General features: G+C 37.1%; 1 protein-coding gene across 1 annotated transcript in view; it reads right to left on the bottom strand.

Moving 5' to 3' along the window:
• Positions 1-18937, bottom strand: part of IL1RAPL1 (interleukin 1 receptor accessory protein like 1) — a 653815-nt gene that overhangs the window by 43454 nt on the left and 591424 nt on the right. Inside the window, exon 6 of the mRNA XM_073798899.1 lies at positions 1391-1523. Coding sequence (XP_073655000.1) covers positions 1391-1523 — 133 coding nt within the window. The remainder of the gene's footprint in view (positions 1-1390; positions 1524-18937) is intronic.

The raw sequence follows: 18937 nt of genomic DNA on the forward strand, positions 1-18937 counted from the left end.
ACATTAATTATTTTTTTTAAAAAAGAAGGAAGAGGCTTAAGCATGATGCCCTCAAAATCGATTGTATTTTAATTATTCACTATTATTCCCACTATATTAATGTTTAGACCTTAAAGTCAGACTAAAAAAGGTGATAAAAACATTTTTTGTATCCTTTATCATTCCTATCAAGTGCTTTATAGTCAACATGATGCCTAAAATATGTAAAAACATATAAAAGGAAGTTAGAAAGATTGTGTTTGGTTGAATCCTAGAAACCTGTTAATATCTTCTCTCAACAATTAAGAAAAAGAGCTCTTATAAACCGAAGGCATAATATCACATTTTCCATGTTTTTTTTAAAATCTTTATTGGAGTATAATTGCTTTACAGTGAATGGTGTGTTAGTTTCTGCTTTATAATAAAGTTAATCAGCTATACATATACATATATCCCCATATCCCCTTCCTCTTGCGTCTCCCTCCCACCCTCCCTATCCCACCCGTCTAGGTGGTCACAAAACACCAAGCTGATCTCCCTGTGCTATATGGCTGCTTCCCACTAGCTAGCTATTTTACATTTGGTAGTGTATATATGTCCATGCCACTCTCTCACTTCGTCCCAGCTTACCCTCCCCACTCCCCGTGTCCTCAAGTCCATTCTCTATGTCTGCGTCTTTATTCCTGTCCTGCCCCTAGGTTCTTCAGAACCTTTGTTTTTTTTTTTTTTTTTAGATTCCATATATATGTGTTAGCATACAGTATTTGTTTTTCTCTTTCTGACTTACTTCGCTCTGTAGGACAGACTCTAGGTCCATCCACCTCACTACAAATAACTCAATTTCGTTTCTTTTTATGGCTGAGTAATATTCCATTGTATATATGTGCCATGTCTTCTTTATCCACTCATCTGTCGATGGACACTTAGGTTACTTCCATGTCCTGGCTATTGTAAATAGAGCTGCAGTGAACATTGTGGTACATGACTCTTTTTGAATTATGGTTTTCTCAGGGTATATGCCCAGTAGTGGGATTGCTGGGTCATATGGTAGTTCTATTTGCAGTTTTTTTAAGGAACCTCCATACTGTTCTACATAGTGGCTGTATCATCTGATCTCAGACATTTTCCATATTTGATGCTATTTTGGTCTCTCTCACACTCAGTTTATTCCTTAGTGAAAAACTCCTTTTTAATTCTCTTAAATTCTTTGCAAATGGCACTCCTGTTTGACAATTTCATAGTCACACTCTCAAGACTATTTTGCCTCTTTGCCACTAAATGTTGCAATATTTTTATTATAATAGTAAAACACTCCCCCAAACCCCTTCTTTTCTTTTAGTTCACTTTCTATTCACTAAGAGAACAAAAGTTAATCTTGATTGTACAAGTTAAAAGACAAAAATTACTTTACCTAATGTCACTTTCCCAAACTCGATTTTCATCCAGATCTTCAATAAACTTCTCTCCTTTCATCCAGTATATTAAAGGACTGACATCTCCACTGTACCCAAAGAAAGCTCTGCAGGTTAGATTAGCTGAATCGCCTGTTGAGAGAAGTGATGAAAATGTGTTATAAAACTGTTTGTACACTCTTATTTTAGGCAAAGTGGCAGGTAACATTTTAATCACTTCATTGTTTTAATGAAACATCTTTCTAAAGTCACATTTTTCAGATGTTTTCTATCTTTGTCAAATTCATGTGGGCTTTTGACAGCTTATTTAGTGGAAAGTGAATTACTTATAAGATTTTGAAGAACACTGGTCGGTTATTTCATAGAAGGTTCTTCCATTTAAGTTTGCCTGATTTTTCCACATGATTAAATTGAGGTTATGAATTATTGGGAATGGTACCATGGAGGTGACGTGCCCTTCTCAAAGCATGATATCAGACAGTACATAATGTTGATAATATAAGATTTTGTAAAGCAGGTAGAAGATGTTTCTCAGTCCTGAATGTGGAAAACAGAAAGAGAACAAAATCTTTTCATGGGAAAGAAATGAAATTGTAAAATGCAGGATCCCCTAAAAATGTTATTAAAATATTTGTACTATATGAGGAATAGTATTTTAATTAGGAAACCAACACACGCTCAGGTAAAAAAGCGCATTAAAATACAAATGAACAACTCCTGAGAATAAATATTTGGGATGTTTATAAGATGTAAAATCAATAATACTACTGTGGAGATGAGTTTCTTCCAATATGCTACTCAAGCGAGACCACTATAATGGTGAATACAGATTGGTTGATTATTTAATAAGGTAAGTGGAGGTCCCTGACTGAAAAGTGGAAGCGAATTTAATGCCTGCAGAAAATAAGGCGTATTTCTGGACAGGTAATGTGATTTTGCAAACACCTGGTTTCCCCAAGCCTCAGGCGGCATTAGAGAACTGAAATACACCAGCACCATTATAGTTTTAAGGTCTTGCTGTCTCCAAGTAGAGCTAGAAAATTCAGGGTGGGATAGAGACCTGTGGAGACCTACTCCAGCTTAGACTGGAGCAGGGGAACTCACAAGGATGAGGACTACATGAAGGGCTGAAAACTAGGCTCCAGGGATACCTTTATAGGCATCTGAAGTAAGGAAACTTCCTTCATTTCATAAATTCCTGAGAATATTCTAGAGGACTCTGACAACTCTGACTTTAAGGTGAAGAGAACGAGGTTCCTAAAGACTGCAAGCCTCACAGCTAAACTATGAGTTAATAGTGCACACCTCGTGAAACGGGGCTTACAAGTGATTCTACAACATGAACCCAGAGCAAAGCACAATGCAGTTACAGATGCATTCTTTCTAAGTCCTGGTATGGGTCAACTTATATGTAAAATTTATTCTCCAAGTTCCACAATAAGAAAATTTTTATTGGATAAAATTCGTATTATTATTTTACTTATGTCCACTGTGTAAGAATAGTTCATAACTAAGTTCTTGCTGTTCTAATATTTCTAAGGTGCATGACATAGCCTCTCCTTTTATGTTATGCTTGTTTATGTCTGAATGTTCTCCAACTAAGTGATTCCTTATGGACTTTGATTCTATATACAATAACCGTTATTAGTGACCAGGTAAGTCAAGTCCAGAAAATGTCTACAAACTTTTAAGAGGCAAAATGCAGCTTTTTTTTTTTTCTTGCGGTACGCGGGCCTCTCACTGCCGTGGCCTCTCTTGCGGAGCACAGGCTCCGGACGCGCAGGCTCAGCGGCCATGGCTCACGGGCCCAGCCGCTCCGCGGCATGTGGGATCTTCCCAGATCGGGGCACGAATCAGTGTCCCCTGCATCGGCAGGCGGACTCTCAACAACTGCGCCACCAGGGAAGCCCAAATGCAGCTTTAAATAGGTTCCTTTACTATTAATTTTGTTTGTTTGTTTCTTTAAAATTTATCCTTCTTTCATCTTTTTTTTTTAATACAGCAGGTTCTTATTAGTCATCAATTTTATACACATCAGTGTATACATGTCAATCCCAATCGCCCAATTCAGCACACCACCATCCCCACACCCCCGCGTCTTTCCCCCCCGGTGTCCATACGTTTGTTCTCTACATCTGTGTCTCAACTTCTGCCCTTTAAACCGGTTCATCTGTACCATTTTTTTAGGTTCCACATACATGCATTAATATACGATATTTGTTTTTCTCTTTCTGACATACTTCACTCTGTATGACAGTCTCTAGATCCTAGGGACAGATGATGCACTTCCACTCAATAAGGATAGATAGAGATTCATAAGCACAACCAGGAAAATTAGGAAAATATAATTAGCAAATTTTGGTTAGAAAGTTAATTAGGCAATTAGGAAACAGGAATTAGGAAAATAAAAATAATATGACTGTGTTTGTAACTCAGGCTGATGAAGCAGGACATGCCAGTTACATAACAGGATTTTAGCATCTGAGTTTTATGAGTAGTCCATCCATGATCTATTTCACATTCTCATGCTTTTTAATGTTATATTCTTCGCTTTAAATTCTCCTCATTTCCACCTAGTAAATTACTCCTCATCCATTAAGTCCCAACTCAAATAGCACCTCTTCACTCCGTCTTTTCTCCTCTCTAGTCCTTGGAACATATCTGTACTTTATCATAATATATTCCTCACAATAGTTGGTTTGTTTGCATGTCTAGTGCAGCAACTAGGATATTCACTCCCCAAAGGCAGAAATTACATCTGTAACTACCTTTGTATATTACTAGACCCATTACAGCGTGTTGAATATATTAGCAACTCAATAAATAATTTCAAATTAATACCCTGCTTAATATCTCTTGTACTTGCATTTTTCCTTGATTTCTTTTTTCAAAGCTTCATTAATTAAAGGTTACATGTCTCCAGCCTATCTCAACAGGCCAAGTCTATCTTGTAAACTAGTCTTCAACATTCAGCGCCTCCTCATTCAGGTGTTAATTCTCTTGTGGGTCGGAGCTGGCTCACACCAGCCTGTTAAGAATCAGCTATTACATTTTTCAGAAATTCTTTAAGCAGGTTGTTAAACATAGTCATTATTAAAAATTAAATTATAGAAACTTATAATTAAATATACTATATTAAAAACTAAGGTAAAAAATACCCCAAACTCTAACTCTCCTATTTATTTTTCCATATTCTTCTTCTGTGGTATTGGTATGGCAGAAATACCATATAATAGTGTATTACTGCACATCTCTTCCCAAATGCACAGTAAGTGAGATTATGTTAGTAGCCAGCAATCAGCCATGGTGAGAGTATTTACCCCACAAATTGCCAAATGCTACAAATCAGGCTATGATTTACTGTTTTGCTGATTGTCTGTACTTAAGACAATATGGAGAAAATGTTAATAATGCAGATTAAACTTCAAAGTGTCATGTCTATAGCTGTTACACTGGTAATACTGCAAACATAAAAAAATTCCTCTGGCATCCAAAAATTATCATCTAATTCAGCAAAGGATTTGCTTACATCACTGATGAACAAATGAAGTTCTGACATACGTCTCCAATGTTTCACTCTTATTTCCAATATAAATGAAAATATCAACCACCTATATGGTGGTGTAATTCTCAGAATGACACTGGGAGAGCCAATTGTTAAACATTTACCAGCACACCACTTTCTATAAAGTTGTTTTTCAAAGATATTGCATGCATATTTTTCATACCTCTTTTGAGGTATATTTCACATATCCTCAATTGACCCACTTAAAATGTACAATTCAATGGTTTTCAGTATATTCGCAGAACTGTGAAACCAGCAGCACAATCAATGTATACGAGACTTTCATCACCCCAGTAAGAAATCCTGAACCAATTAGCAGTCACTAGTCAGTTCCTCCCAAACCCCTGGGCCTTGGCAATCACTCACCTATTTCTACTTTCTGTCTCTATGGACTTGCCTATTCCGGATATCTCATATAAATGAAATCATACAGTATGTGGCTTTTTGTTTCTGCCTTCTTTTGATCAGCTTAATGTTTTCAAGGTTCACCCATGTCACAGTATATATCAATACTTCATTCCTCTTTATGGCTAAATAATATTTCATTGTATGGATATACCACATCTTGTGTATCCATTTATCAATTGACGCACATTTGGGTTGTTTCCACTCTTTGACTATCATGAATAAAGCTGCTTTGAACACTTGTACAAATTTTTGTGTGGACATATGCTTTCATTTCTCTTGGTTATATGTCTAGGAATGGAACTGCTACATTATAATTCTATGCTTAAATGTTTGAGGAATTGCCAAACTGTTCCAAAGTGGCTGCACCGTTTTACATTCTCACCAGGAATGTATGAGAGTTTTAATTTCTCCACATGCTTGCCAACACTTGTTACCTGTCTTTTTGATTATAGCCATTCTAGTGAATGTGAAGCAGTATTTTTGTGGTTCTTACTATTAAACCAAAAATTTATTATTACATATAATTATTTTATTAATAACCAGTGTTGTTCAAAATTATAAAAACACTATCAAGATAAAAGGGCTTTTATTAGACCACAGAATGTAATTATCAACATCATACCTAAAATGCTTATTTCCCCACTGTTGTGCTATAGGCCCTGTGATGTATTTATAATTTTAGTTGAGAATTTATAGGAAATGAATAAACTATTGAAGGCTTATGCTTTTAAAGAAAAATGATATAAATGCTCAGAAATTGTACCAGACTTAACTCCAGGCAATGTGTTATCAGAACTGAATTATGACCTGGAAACAAAAATTAATTTCACATAATACAACAAAAAAAATTGGGATTTATTAAAGAGTTAAATATTATTATAAAATGTATATACTATCTAGGAGAAAATATATTATTTTATAAATCGGTAGAGGAAAAAAACTCTTTTCTTAGAATTAGAGCCTAGAAGTAACAAGAAAGTTCACGACTGACAGATTTAAATATATAATTAGAAAAGCTTCAGTAGAACAGAAAATAATACAAAGAAAATTAAGACAATAGTGAATGATCACAAATTTTTCTTTATTGTGTTTGTTGTCTAATGTGTACCTGAGTATGCTTTCAATTAAAAAGGAAAAACAATAAAAGGACGCAGCATAGTGCCTAGAAAAATCATTAATAGATTATTCCAGATATTCAACTTTAAAATAATCATAGCCAGATTTTTGTTTTTGGCTGCACCATGTGGCATACAGGATCTTAGTTCCCTGACCAGGGATGGAACCCGTGTCCCCTGCAGTGGAAGCACGGAGTCCTAACCAACAGACTGCCAGGGAAGTCCCCATAGCCAGATTTTGATAGCAACTAGAGGAAAGGTTATTGGTATTGCAACTCCTCATGCTACCATTAACCTTGTTTCTTCTAGCAAATTTCCACTAACTTTCAGGCCAGAGTTTATTTTATACACTCATATGTTCTACAATATCATTTAGTTTAGATGAATATGGCTCCAGATGTTATATTTTTTTCTTTACTGAAGCCAGTGAGTCTTGAACTTACTGTCAAAAAAACTTACTCTCACTCTCCCAAAACCAGATGTTGACTCAGCAAGTGTATAGGGTTCCAGGGATTTTCATTTTTAACAAGCACTCCCAGGTGATTTTCATGCAAGTGGTTACAGTTAACTGTCTGGAACAATTTCTTTTTACCTTGAACTCTGTTTAAATTGGAGTTGGGGCTGAGAAAAGCAACAAGATTGAAAAACATTCCATCAGGGCTTTTAAGCAGGAAGCAAGGACAGGGAGTCTAGGAAAGAGGGTTCCTAATAATGACAGTGGTGGTTAGAGAAGTTGCTGGCATAGACAAGAAGTAGACTGTACAACTGGGTCACTGATGAGCCAATCCAAGCTATAGAAATATACTAGGTTTCCAAAGGAATGTAGGAAAAACATTTGTGTTTCTGTGGAAAACTACTCATTTTTCTATTGCACACCATTCTGAGTTATCAGATTTTAGCCCTTTCCTGTCTTTGAGTGATTTTTCAACTCTTTGTAACTCTTTGTAGGTAACTGATATGTAAATTCTCTCATGTCTAGTAGCCATTCGACTTAATTCCCTATCCGCTCCCCTAGCCTTGCTTGCTCCTCACCCCAGGGAAAAATCAATTTTGTCTCTACTTGGAATTTATCTCAGCATTCCTTTCTTCTGTTTAATATACTATTTTGACTTTACCTTTGAATTGGTCATAACACCTGCCTGTTCCCTTCATATCATATGAGCAAAAAATCTTTAACATGTGTTCATTTTAATATCTGTATGAAAGTCGTGATGATACATTTTTCTGAACATTACCTGTTAACAGAAATACAATGCTAGCCTTACTGCTTATTATTACCATTCAAATAAGCCACACACATGATATTCATACATACACGTTATGTCTCTGACATGTGTTCGACTACTCAAGGATTTAAGAACACTCTCCTTATTCCTCTTTCTTTTTTTCCAATAGAAGAATCAGCAATATAATTTTATCTTTACTCTATTTAAGTCCAAACTATTTAACTTGTTATCAAGAGAAACTATCCATCTTTTCTATCTTTTGCTCTCTAATTTGCTGTAACATGCAATTTCTGATAAGGCAAGCCTAGCATGTGATTTAGAGAGTCAAGCACCAAAGCTCTCCCTTATCCCTTTCCATTTATATATTGAAAAAAGTCTCCTCTAGTGTGACCTCTGATACCCAAGTGATAACGTTAATACTATTTACTATACATAACCAGAAATACAGGAAATTAGCATTAGAATTCCACAGGTTATAGAAAAGAGTCACTTTAATTTCCCCCTCAATTTTGTTTCTTTGTCTTCCTTCAAATAATAACAGAAAAATTTAAGCTATGGCCTGGGGAGCCACACACATCAAATATATCAGTCAGCCAGGGCTGGAGTCCCGAAGATAATGGTATTCTTGCTGTATCAAGTTGATATCTGTAAAAGCTTCAGTAAATTGCACTAAATGCTTCTGCTGCCTTTTTGGCCGAAAGGTGCACTGTCAGCTCAATCTTACCAAGTTCCGAAGGAAGCACTCTAAAATTGATCATAAAAAATCATTTGTTATCTAAAATGAGAACAATGCTTGTCATACGGCAGGCTTTCAAGTAGGCCACAATGTGAGGGGGCCTTAGAGGAAAAATAATGCATTTTCTCTTAAACCAGCAGATTCCAATCAGCAGTAGGGACACTTGCTATTTAGTGTAACCTTCTTCTAACTAGGTATCATTTGGCCATTTCTAAATCTGCTGAGAGCGGAGATTCTCTCTCCACTAGAGGACACTCTCTAACTTATTAAAAAAAAAAAAAGTTTTCTTTTCAATTAAAAGGAAATTTCTTCCCTAATTAAAAAGCATCAGCATCCAGAGATCTTACTAGTTGGAATGAGGAAACAGTGAGCATTTCGTTCTTAAACAAGATGTTGAATAGTAGGGGGTTTTAATTTCATTTGCACCATTAATCATGGGTATTGAAATTACTCTATGATCACGGTAAAAATAAATGTTTTGCCAAAGACTCTCCATTTAAGATAAAAGCAAAGTGGTTTACAAAACATATTTCTCTTTTGTCATTAGTTAAACTAAATGGCTCCTCTTCCAGAAGACTTTATTCTGAAATGAAGAATCTCTGTGTCTCTCAGTCTCTCTGTGTGTCTCTCTGTCTCTGTGTCTCTGTCTCTGTCTCTGTCTCTCTCTCTCTCTCTCTCTCCCTCACACACACACACACACACACACACACACACACACACACACACACACACACACACACACACACACACACACAGAGAGAGAGAGAAAGTTCCCTTGCAACTTGCTCAAGACATTTTACCCAAATAAGTATTAGGACCTATGGCACGTAATAGTTGCCAGTAACTAACCACACAGAGTTCTTTGAAAATCAGAGATTTATCTAAGGATCCCAAAAGAAAGGAAAGAAATGGAAGGGATAGGTTATATTAAGCTCATAGTTGAGGTTGTTATTCCTGCAGGATGTAACAACGTCTGCTCAAATTTCAAGGGAACAAAATCACAGAAAAACAAGACATGCACTTTAAAATTTGCTAACCATAATTCAGCTGTAGTGTCAGATTTCCTTATGAAAATGTATTTCGTACTATCTTACAGCATATTTCTGTAGATCTTAAGAACATTACAACTTATTTGCCTGGCCAGCAGATTGCAAGGGGATTTAAGTAACCACAAATAACCTGGAGTTAAATGAGTTAATGTACATCCACAGTACCCATGGTGAATGAGTGCTCACAAATTGTTACCAATTATTACTATTACTAGTGTTACTATTATGATGGGACTTAAGCTTTTCTATAAGTGATGACTTGTAGTTCATGTATCAAGTTAGGCCAAATTATGCCCTTCAGGAACCTGAGGGCCGCATACTGGAACCTGAATGAATTATTGGGTATATTTCCTACACCTATCAGAGGAAGGAAGGCAGTGGCACAGCCCCTCCAGAATGGAGAGGAAATCTCATGCGTTTGAAAGGAAAGGGTGTACAAAATAGGAATATCATTACTGCATTGTTTTTAGATAGTTCAGAGATTCTTGTAAGGACTGAAATGGTAGCTCTTGATGGCCACCTTCTAGATGCATGGTCCATAAGTTTCTGGCAGTATAGAGGAGCAAAACTTGCCATCCCAAAATGTCTTTTTGGCATATGGATTATTCCGAGCTGAAAACAATCAAGGCCCAAAAGACTCAACAAGAAACTCTGACTATCCCCCAACTGCCTAAAAGAATTTAGATAGAGATCCTGTTCCTGGAATAGAGCTATCACCAGAGCTATCTGCAAAGAATATGGGCTACATGTGGTGGGGGAGATTTTAGGCAGAACCTAAAGATCAGAGTCCACTCTGTGTCCCACTGTCTCTGCCTGGCCCAGAAAGCATTTGTTTACAAAACCTTTGCTTTTCTATCTCCATATGAATTGCCTTCCCTTTCAAGTCCCAAACCAGTATCCCCAACATCCTCTTTTGTCTTTAGCTGAAGATGGTATTTAAGGTGAGGGTTTTGTCCATTTTGGCAAGTTACTCATTTGCTTGGGTCTCTCTCGTGTATATGTGTCATTATACTTTTGTTTGATTTTCTCCTGTTAATCCGTCTCACGTCAATTTAACTCTTAGACCAGCCAGAAGAACCTAGAAGGGTAGAAGATAATTTCTTCCTCCCTGAAAGCATCTAGAACAATTAATGGACACCAAGCTGAAGAGGGGGACTCATCAGGAATCACTAAACATCTGGTGCCACCTGATGACCTCACCCCTGGGAGGTGTGATGTTGCACCTGAGTGTTGAGAAAATGGGTATTAGCAAAAAGAAGTAGGAAACTGATAACTGCTCAGTAGTAAACGTTTAACTGCCAGGGAATGGATTTGCTTACAAATGTTATTCAGAAACTTTTGGTGATGATGGAGAGGAAGTAGGACGATTTGGGGGGATTTTTTTTTTTTAAGTGGTACGCGGGCCTCTCACTGTTGTGGCCTCTCCCGTTGCGGAGCACAGGCTCCGGACACGCAGGCTCAGCGGCCATGGCTCACGGGTCCAGCCACTCTGCGGCATGTGGGATCTTCCCGGATCGGGGCACGAACCCATGTCCCCTGCATCTGCAGGCGAACTGTCAACCACTGCACCACCAGGGCAGCCCTCGGGGGGATATTTTTTATTGAGTTAAAATACACATAAAATTCACCATCCTAGCCATTTTTAAATGTACAGGGAAGTAGGGTCACTTTTGCCCATCATTTGAAAAAGAGGATGCAAAAAGAGATTTGTGGTTTGCTTTCTGCCAAAGACATCAGAACTGCTTATAATTTTATTCATTTCTAAAACTGTTTTGAGTCATCCACAAGTAGATTTTTTTTTGGGTAATACACACATTTTTAGGTTTTTGTTGCAGAGGACTTACTAATCTCAAATTTCTGTGATTGCATCTTTCTTTTTTTAAATAAATTTATTTATTTATTTTTGGCTGCATTGGGTCTTCATTGCTACACGTGGGCTTTCTCTAGTTGCGGCGAGTGGGGGCTACTCTTCGTTGCGGTGCACGGGCTTCTTATTGTGGTGGCTTCTCTTGTTGCAGAGCATGGGCTCTAGGTGCATGGGCTTCAGTAGGTGTGGCATGCGGGCTCAACAGTTGTGGCTTGCAGGCTCTAGAGCGCAGGCTCAGTAGTTGTGGCGCACGGGCTTAGTTGCTCTGAGTCATGTGGGATCTTCCCGGACCAGGGCTCAAACCCGTGTCCACTGCATTGGCAGGCGGATTCTTAACCCCTGCTCCACCAGGGAAGCCCTCTGTGATTGCATCTTGATAAGACATCTCCTTTATTTTTGCTCCATTAATTACACAGCCACTGTACTAAATCCCTCATTGATTCTTTTAGCTCTCATGGTGCTTTCTCATCCTTCAGGAGTCTCACATTTTTAAAGCAAATTTTCAGCCTCCAAGTATATTTAAATCATCCATTAACATACATAGAGAAAGCATTTATCTGTGGCCAGTGATCAGCAAATTCTTTAGAACACAGTATCAAAAGCAATTGAAGCAAGAAAGAGACAGAGGGAGATGAAAAATAGGCATATGAAAAGGAGGAATGAGAGGGAAAGAAAAACGAAAGGAGGAGGAAAAGGAAGGGATATTAGTGGAGGTGGTGAAGGGTACTGAAATGTTCACAACAGCTTATCAAGTGTAAGTGTTACATTTAGGTTGCCATGCTCCTGAGTTGACTGTCCTGATAACGGCTTCATCTTTTTTGTGCTTAATCTGTCATCTCCAAACCCTGGCTGATACCTATTGAGGTAAAGACCAATAAATGCCTCCCAGTGCCTATTATCCTTTCTTTTAGTTGGGCACATGGCTACCTAGCTACAGACTATATTTCCTAGCTTCCTAGCTTCCTTTGCAGGTAGATACGGCCAAATGACAGAGATCAGGCCAATGGGATGCATGAAGAAGTGATGTCTACAATTTCCCATTCATCTCCTTTATGATGATGCCTCATCCCTGGACTTTCTTTTTCCCTTTCCTGTAGGCTGGAAAGCAGATGGGTCAGTGAACTTGTTTCTGTCATATATGTGAAGACAAAATAGTAGAGCAATAAGATGTAAGGGACCTGGGTCCCTGAATGACATAATGAAACAGAATCGTCCACCAGTCTGGACTTCCCTGTACTTGTCTATTTGATGAGAGAAATACACATCTAATTTACTGAAGACATTGTATTTTGGGGTACCTTTGTTATCCAACCAGTACCTCTGTCATCCAACCAGTACCTCTAGAAAGTATTTTTTTCACCTTGTCGCCCAGGTTGCAGTGTGGCAGGATAAAATTCATGACACTATACCAACTAATTTGATCTACTTATCGATGTAGACAAGAACCACATTTATCTCTTGCTAATCCTCTAATAATTTCCCATAATACCTATATACAAAATGCAGAAACAGAAAACTACAAATGTTCTCTCTGAGAAGGAAAATATGACATTAAGAATGAGTCTCCTTTTAAGAAAGGATTTAGCTTTAACTGGAGGAAAACTATAAGGAATTTACTTAGGGGTAATACAGTCAATAGCACCTGTTCTATTTTTGTTTGTTTGTTCTGGCCGCACTGCACGGCAGTAGAAGCGTGGAGTCTTAACCACCGGACCACCAGGAAAGTCCCAATAGCACCTGTTCTAAAGCACACATAGTACCTTGTGACTTAAAAAGGGTGTTTTGTTTTGTTGCTTTTTAAATGAACTGGCTGCACTAAAATAAAAGGTCCAATTCCAATTACATTTGGCTATATCTGCATTTTAATGAACCCCCCAAGTTTCCTAACACTCAGGGTCTTAAGAGATAATCTGGATATTCATAAAGCTTGCTTTTCTTATCTTTTAAAAAATATAAACCGTAATCCTTAGGTTTATGTGGCTTTCAAGGTTAATGAAATATTCTTCAGGAGGTTTTATAAGCTTATAAAACATGGCTAATGTAGGACATAATGATAGCTCATGAATGATGTTTATTATTTAAAATGTAAATGAACATTCAGTGAACTCACTATTTTGTGTTTTCTTCATTCCTGCCTACAAGGGCTTTTGTTGGTCAGCATTATATTAAAAGTACTCAGTGTGGGACTTCCCTGGTGGTCCAGGGGCTAAGACTCCGCGCTCCCAATGCAGGGGGCCTGGGTTCGATCCCTGGTCAGGGAACTAGATCCCACATGCTGCAACTAAGAGTTTGCATGCCGCAACTAAGACCCTGCACAGCCAAATAAATACATAAATTAAAAAAAGTACTCAGTGTAACTGCTGATGTTTCAAATAGTGCTTTCCTCTGCTTGTCTCTCCTCCACAGTGGCTTAGTAAAACGCTTCTGACAGATTCTGAGCCTAAAATATACCACGAAGTTTGGTTTTTTGGTCCACATTTGATAGAAGGAAAAATGATAGCAGTTTGAACAACTGAAGTTCAAAATGGGAGGGAATTTTCTGTGCTGAGTTAATCAGGAAAAGTTTCAGAAGTTGATAGCACTCATAGATATTTTCAATACTTAAAAAAAAATTCACTGTTATTTTCATTTCCAGTCTACGAAAGAGCTATTTCTTCCAGTTCTTTTCATTCTTGAAAAAGACATGTTATTTCTCTTTGGAACCTGTATCTCCCTTCTCAGTCTATTCTACTATTGGTGTCTTTAATATCAATTGAAAGTAACCCTGCTATTCTAACTTTCATGCCTCTTTCCTGATCATAGAACCTTAGGTTCAAGGAGACATCTTTTCCCCCATGCTTAAAAGTACTTTTATTGTCTCTAAACCTGCAATGTCTTGAGAAGCTACGACATTACTCTTAATTTTTTCCTTCCTTTTGGGGTTCCCAATCTCACTTTCTAGAACTCAATTCTCTCTCATGGTGTTATCTTTACTCCTGGCCCTTAAACTAAAACACCACCTTATTAAAACTCACACACATATCCCAATACCAGACAGACTGGTTGCTTTTCTGTGAGCTACTGGGAGGTTTTCCACATGATTTTTAATCACAACTGCCTTATGCAAGGCTTGTGAGACACCAATCTAGAAGGTTTATAACCGTCAAGATGTCTTCAATAAAAAAGACTGTAAAGTACCATCTGAGATGTGTCAGCATCTAACAAAGGTTATCGCTTGAGGATATTTTTACAGCTTTCTTACCTAAAGAAGGTATACGATTTTCTGAATTCTATCTTTGTGCCTATCCCTATTATTCTGTGATTTTTAATTTATGTTCTAATATTAGCAACTCTCTAGGTGGAAAGTTATAGAAGTATTTAAAATAACTGAATCTTCTTGTCTTTAGGAAAATGACCACTTGTGTCATTCCATAAAGATGATCCACATATTTCTGGACTCATTCACATGACTGGTGTTCTATCTGTAGCTATATTAATGAGTTTGATTTTTTTCCCCTAACACTTGAATCTCAGAGAGAATGCCCTTTAGTACACCTAATCGATATAGGTAAAATGTGGCAATTACTTCTAAATCTTTTCCAGGAAACCCTGGCTACTTTTACACAGCCTAAGATAGAGGAAGAATAAAGCCATCTGTTCATATCTGGATGATGTTTTATAACAGATTAATTCCTTGGTGTTAGCTGTTGGGATACCCTGTGTTGAAAAGTTAATGGCAAGTTTTGCTGATAGGATGTGCCTTCTGAATCAAACACCATCTTGACTTAGTGAAAATACTCATTGATCTGACTAACTTGATCAATCTGATATTTTAATTTACCATGACCATGCCCATCACATAGTAAAAAATATAATTATAGCAAAAATTAAGAAAAAATTAATATAGCTATTAAACCTAACCAGATTCTTGTGAGCAGAACTGCAATGCTAAAACATTATTTAATTAGCACTTTTTTCTACCACTATTTAGTCAAAAGATATGCTCCTTAACTTTCTCATCTGAAGTAAGAGAGAGACTCTTAAGGTTCTGCAGATGAAGATTTAAAGCACTTTTGACACATCTTGGTTACTTCTTTCTTGTCTTCTTTGTCTTTATTTTCCCAAATTTATACAATGTAAAAATAATGCTTTTATAATTGAGGAAAAAATAAATAATAGCATTAAAATGTCATCATATATTCTACTTCAAGGTGTCACAGCAGATCAGGCACCATCTTCCTCCCCTACCTCTTTTCTCCAATAGCCTCCAGTCATAGAAGGCTCTGTGAGAAAACAACTCTCCCTCAGTCAAGATCAGCTCTGTGACTCTAAATATGCTAAGAAAAGTGCAGTTGTAAAGACTACATATTAGTGATACTCCTTGGAATCACAGCATTAACATAAGTACTAGAGGAGACATCTTTCTCATCCATAGTTAGGGACTGTGGGTTTTTCCCACACAAATAAAATTTTAAAATCAGCATTGTTGAAAGTGTGTTTATTTTTAGACTTGCCCTCCCCTTTTCATCAACATCTTACTCCAAAAACAGGGGTTTGGTACAGTATGAATGAAACCTTTCCACTTACAGTTTTTTCCCAACAATAAATAAGGTTATACCTTGTAGCAATACTTGCTCTTTTTGGAGAGACAAAGAAGAGGTGTGAACAGTATTTATGCTTTCTCCTTTATTTAAGCCAACACTGTCACTTCCATTTGTTCAACTACTCTCTTAAAATTTTCAGAGAGCATTCTATTTTCACTATAATGATCGAGACTATTCATCTTAGAAAAATAGTGCCTGAAAAAAAGGTGGAAAGTTGTCCATCAACAGAGGAATGGATAAAGAAGATGTTGTATATATATACAATGGAATATTACTCAGCCACAAAAAGAGTGAAATAATGCCATTTGCAGCAACATGGATGGACCCAGACATTGTGATACTGAGTGAAGTCAGTCAGACAGAGAAAGACAAATATCATATGATATCACTTACATGTGGAATCTAAAAAAAGGCTACAAATGAACTTATCTACAAAACAGAATTCAAGTTACAGATGTAGAAAATAAACTTATGGTTACCAGGGGGTAAGGCGGGGGAAGGGATAAATTGGAAGATTGGGATTGACACATACACACTGCTATATATAAAATCAATAACTAAAAAGGACCTACTGTATAACACAGGGAACTCTACTCAATACTCTGTAATCACCTATATGGGAAAAGAATCTAAAAAAGAGTGAATATATGTATATGTATAACTGATATACTTTGCCATACACCTGAAACTAACACCACATTGTAAGTCAACTATACCCCGATAAAAGTTTAAAAAAAAGTGGAAAGTGGACACACTTCCTTTCAATATTAGGAATGGCTGTTTGGGATGGGAGAAAGTAGAGAGGTAAATTGAGTATTTGTATACATACATGTGAGCAGTGCCCTTGGAACAGTTGTGAAGATAAACAAGCTGATTTTTTAATCCCACCCTCTGATGTCTACATTACTTCCTTCACTTATCCTCTCAGTGCAGGTACGTTCACGAAGCACAATGATTACCAGACACCTTAACCCTAGCGCCTACCATGGCTTGCCATCTTTGAGACTGCACATTGTGATAGCTTTGTAATATACTGACTTGACTAGGCTGAACTTCATTTCCCAGAATTCCATTTTCTTGTATGTGTCCAGTTAGGGTAGGCTACAAGAGAGATTCTCTCACACTAGTGGAAGGATGGAAAAGAGGTAGCAGCCATTTGGGGGTATGAGTGTGTGTGTCTGTGTGTGTGTGTACTTTTTTACTGATATGCTCACTTCACTGACATGGAGTAGCAGTTGTGCCTGAAATTTCTCTTTTCTCCTGGATCTTCTGCCAGTGTCTCCGACTCCTGGACCAGTGGTGTGTGTTTAGCTCTATGATAAAGGGCCCTGGATCATTCTTTTTGGTCAGGTCAAAGGCAACAAGAACTTGACATGGGTTTCAGTCCATCTTAGTGGAGTTCAAGCCTGCTCATGCTCTCCCCACCTGACTGCTTGCCCCGTGGACTGCAAGTCCAGCTCGTGCTCATTGGGTTCTATCTCACTCATTATCTTCCCTTACTGACTTCCTGCCTGTGAACTTCAGACTTCAGCATTAGATGCAGAGATAGCCATGGGAAGGCTGCTTAGCTAACATTCATAATTGTGTAAACCAATTCCCTGCAAATAAATAAATTTATATGTATAAATACATGTGTGTATACGTATTTTATGTTGGCTGTTTCTCCTTTTAACCCTCTTCTCACACTATTTTGCATACATGGATGGGTTCATATATATCAATGACCTTAATGTCTTTACCACCCATATTTTACTGATTTCCAAATCTAAGTCTTTGGCTTGAACTTTTCTCTTGCATGAACATCTCCCACATGCATCTCACACTCAACATGTCAGCAATTAAACTTCCCATCTTTCTCCCCCAATTGCTCATTCTTCTGACTTCCCTATTTTGGTGAACATTACCTAACACGCATTAGGCATTCAATAAATCCTTATTGGAAAGTTAAAGAATAAATAAACATGCTCAGAAAAGAGATTTCTCCACTATTAAATGCTGAGGGTGAATAATAGCAGCCTAACGCACACAACTAGCTCTTATTCAAATTAGGTGAAAGGGACATTTCAATGAACAAGACTCAGCCTAATAACCTCCAAGTTTTTTCCTCCAAGTTAGCTGTATTTTTTTCTTTTTGGTTTACAGTTAATTTAAAGAACTGATGAAAGATAGAGTCCCTGCCCCCACTATGAAAATATTTACTGTGTTTACAGTTTTAAGGCCCACTGAAATTCATTCACAGACCCAAGAATCCTGGGTTAAGAATCTGTGATCTGGTTAAAATACGATGCTAGAAAATGTTAATTTATATGTGAGCTATAATCTCACAGGAAGGTGTTACGGGATTCGTGCTGCTTTCAGTTATCTTTTTTTGTCCATTTGAGTTAATAGAAATGAAAACCTACAGTTGTTCGTCAAAACAAACATGATTGTCCTACTGGGAATTTGAAAAGCAATAACTAAAATACTGATGATTTATCTGATGACAGTAAAGTAGCAAAAGGTATAAACAAAGTAAGCTATTCTGTTTAAGATATTAAGATATCATTTGTGAGGTTTTATTGTCATAATATTTAGATGGAATTTAATAAATCCATTTAAAAATTGCTTTTATGTGCTAAAAAAGTGAAAACCTGTTATTCTATATTAAAAACAGTGATCATATCAAATGAATTTTCAACCATTCTTTCTCCAGTTTACCATCTTTTGGGAAAGACAAAATGAATTTTTAAAAAAACAGCTACTTCCCTCAGAGTGTGCTTATTCTGAAAACAAAATGCAGTTCCATAATGGAGAATAATGTAAAATAAAAGACAAATATAGTCACAGTAGAATATCAATGAAATATTATCATCACAGTAGTTGGAAATACATATCTGAGACAAGAAATTTGATTATAGTTTCCCCTATGTTCCAGAGTAGGTAGGGCGATTGGGACAGTATTCACAATCTCTTTTTAAATATTTATTTATTTGGCTTCCCTGGGTCTTATTTGCGGCA

This window comes from Tursiops truncatus, chromosome X (genome assembly GCF_011762595.2).
Source record: "Tursiops truncatus isolate mTurTru1 chromosome X, mTurTru1.mat.Y, whole genome shotgun sequence".
Lineage (NCBI taxonomy): Eukaryota > Metazoa > Chordata > Mammalia > Artiodactyla > Delphinidae > Tursiops > Tursiops truncatus.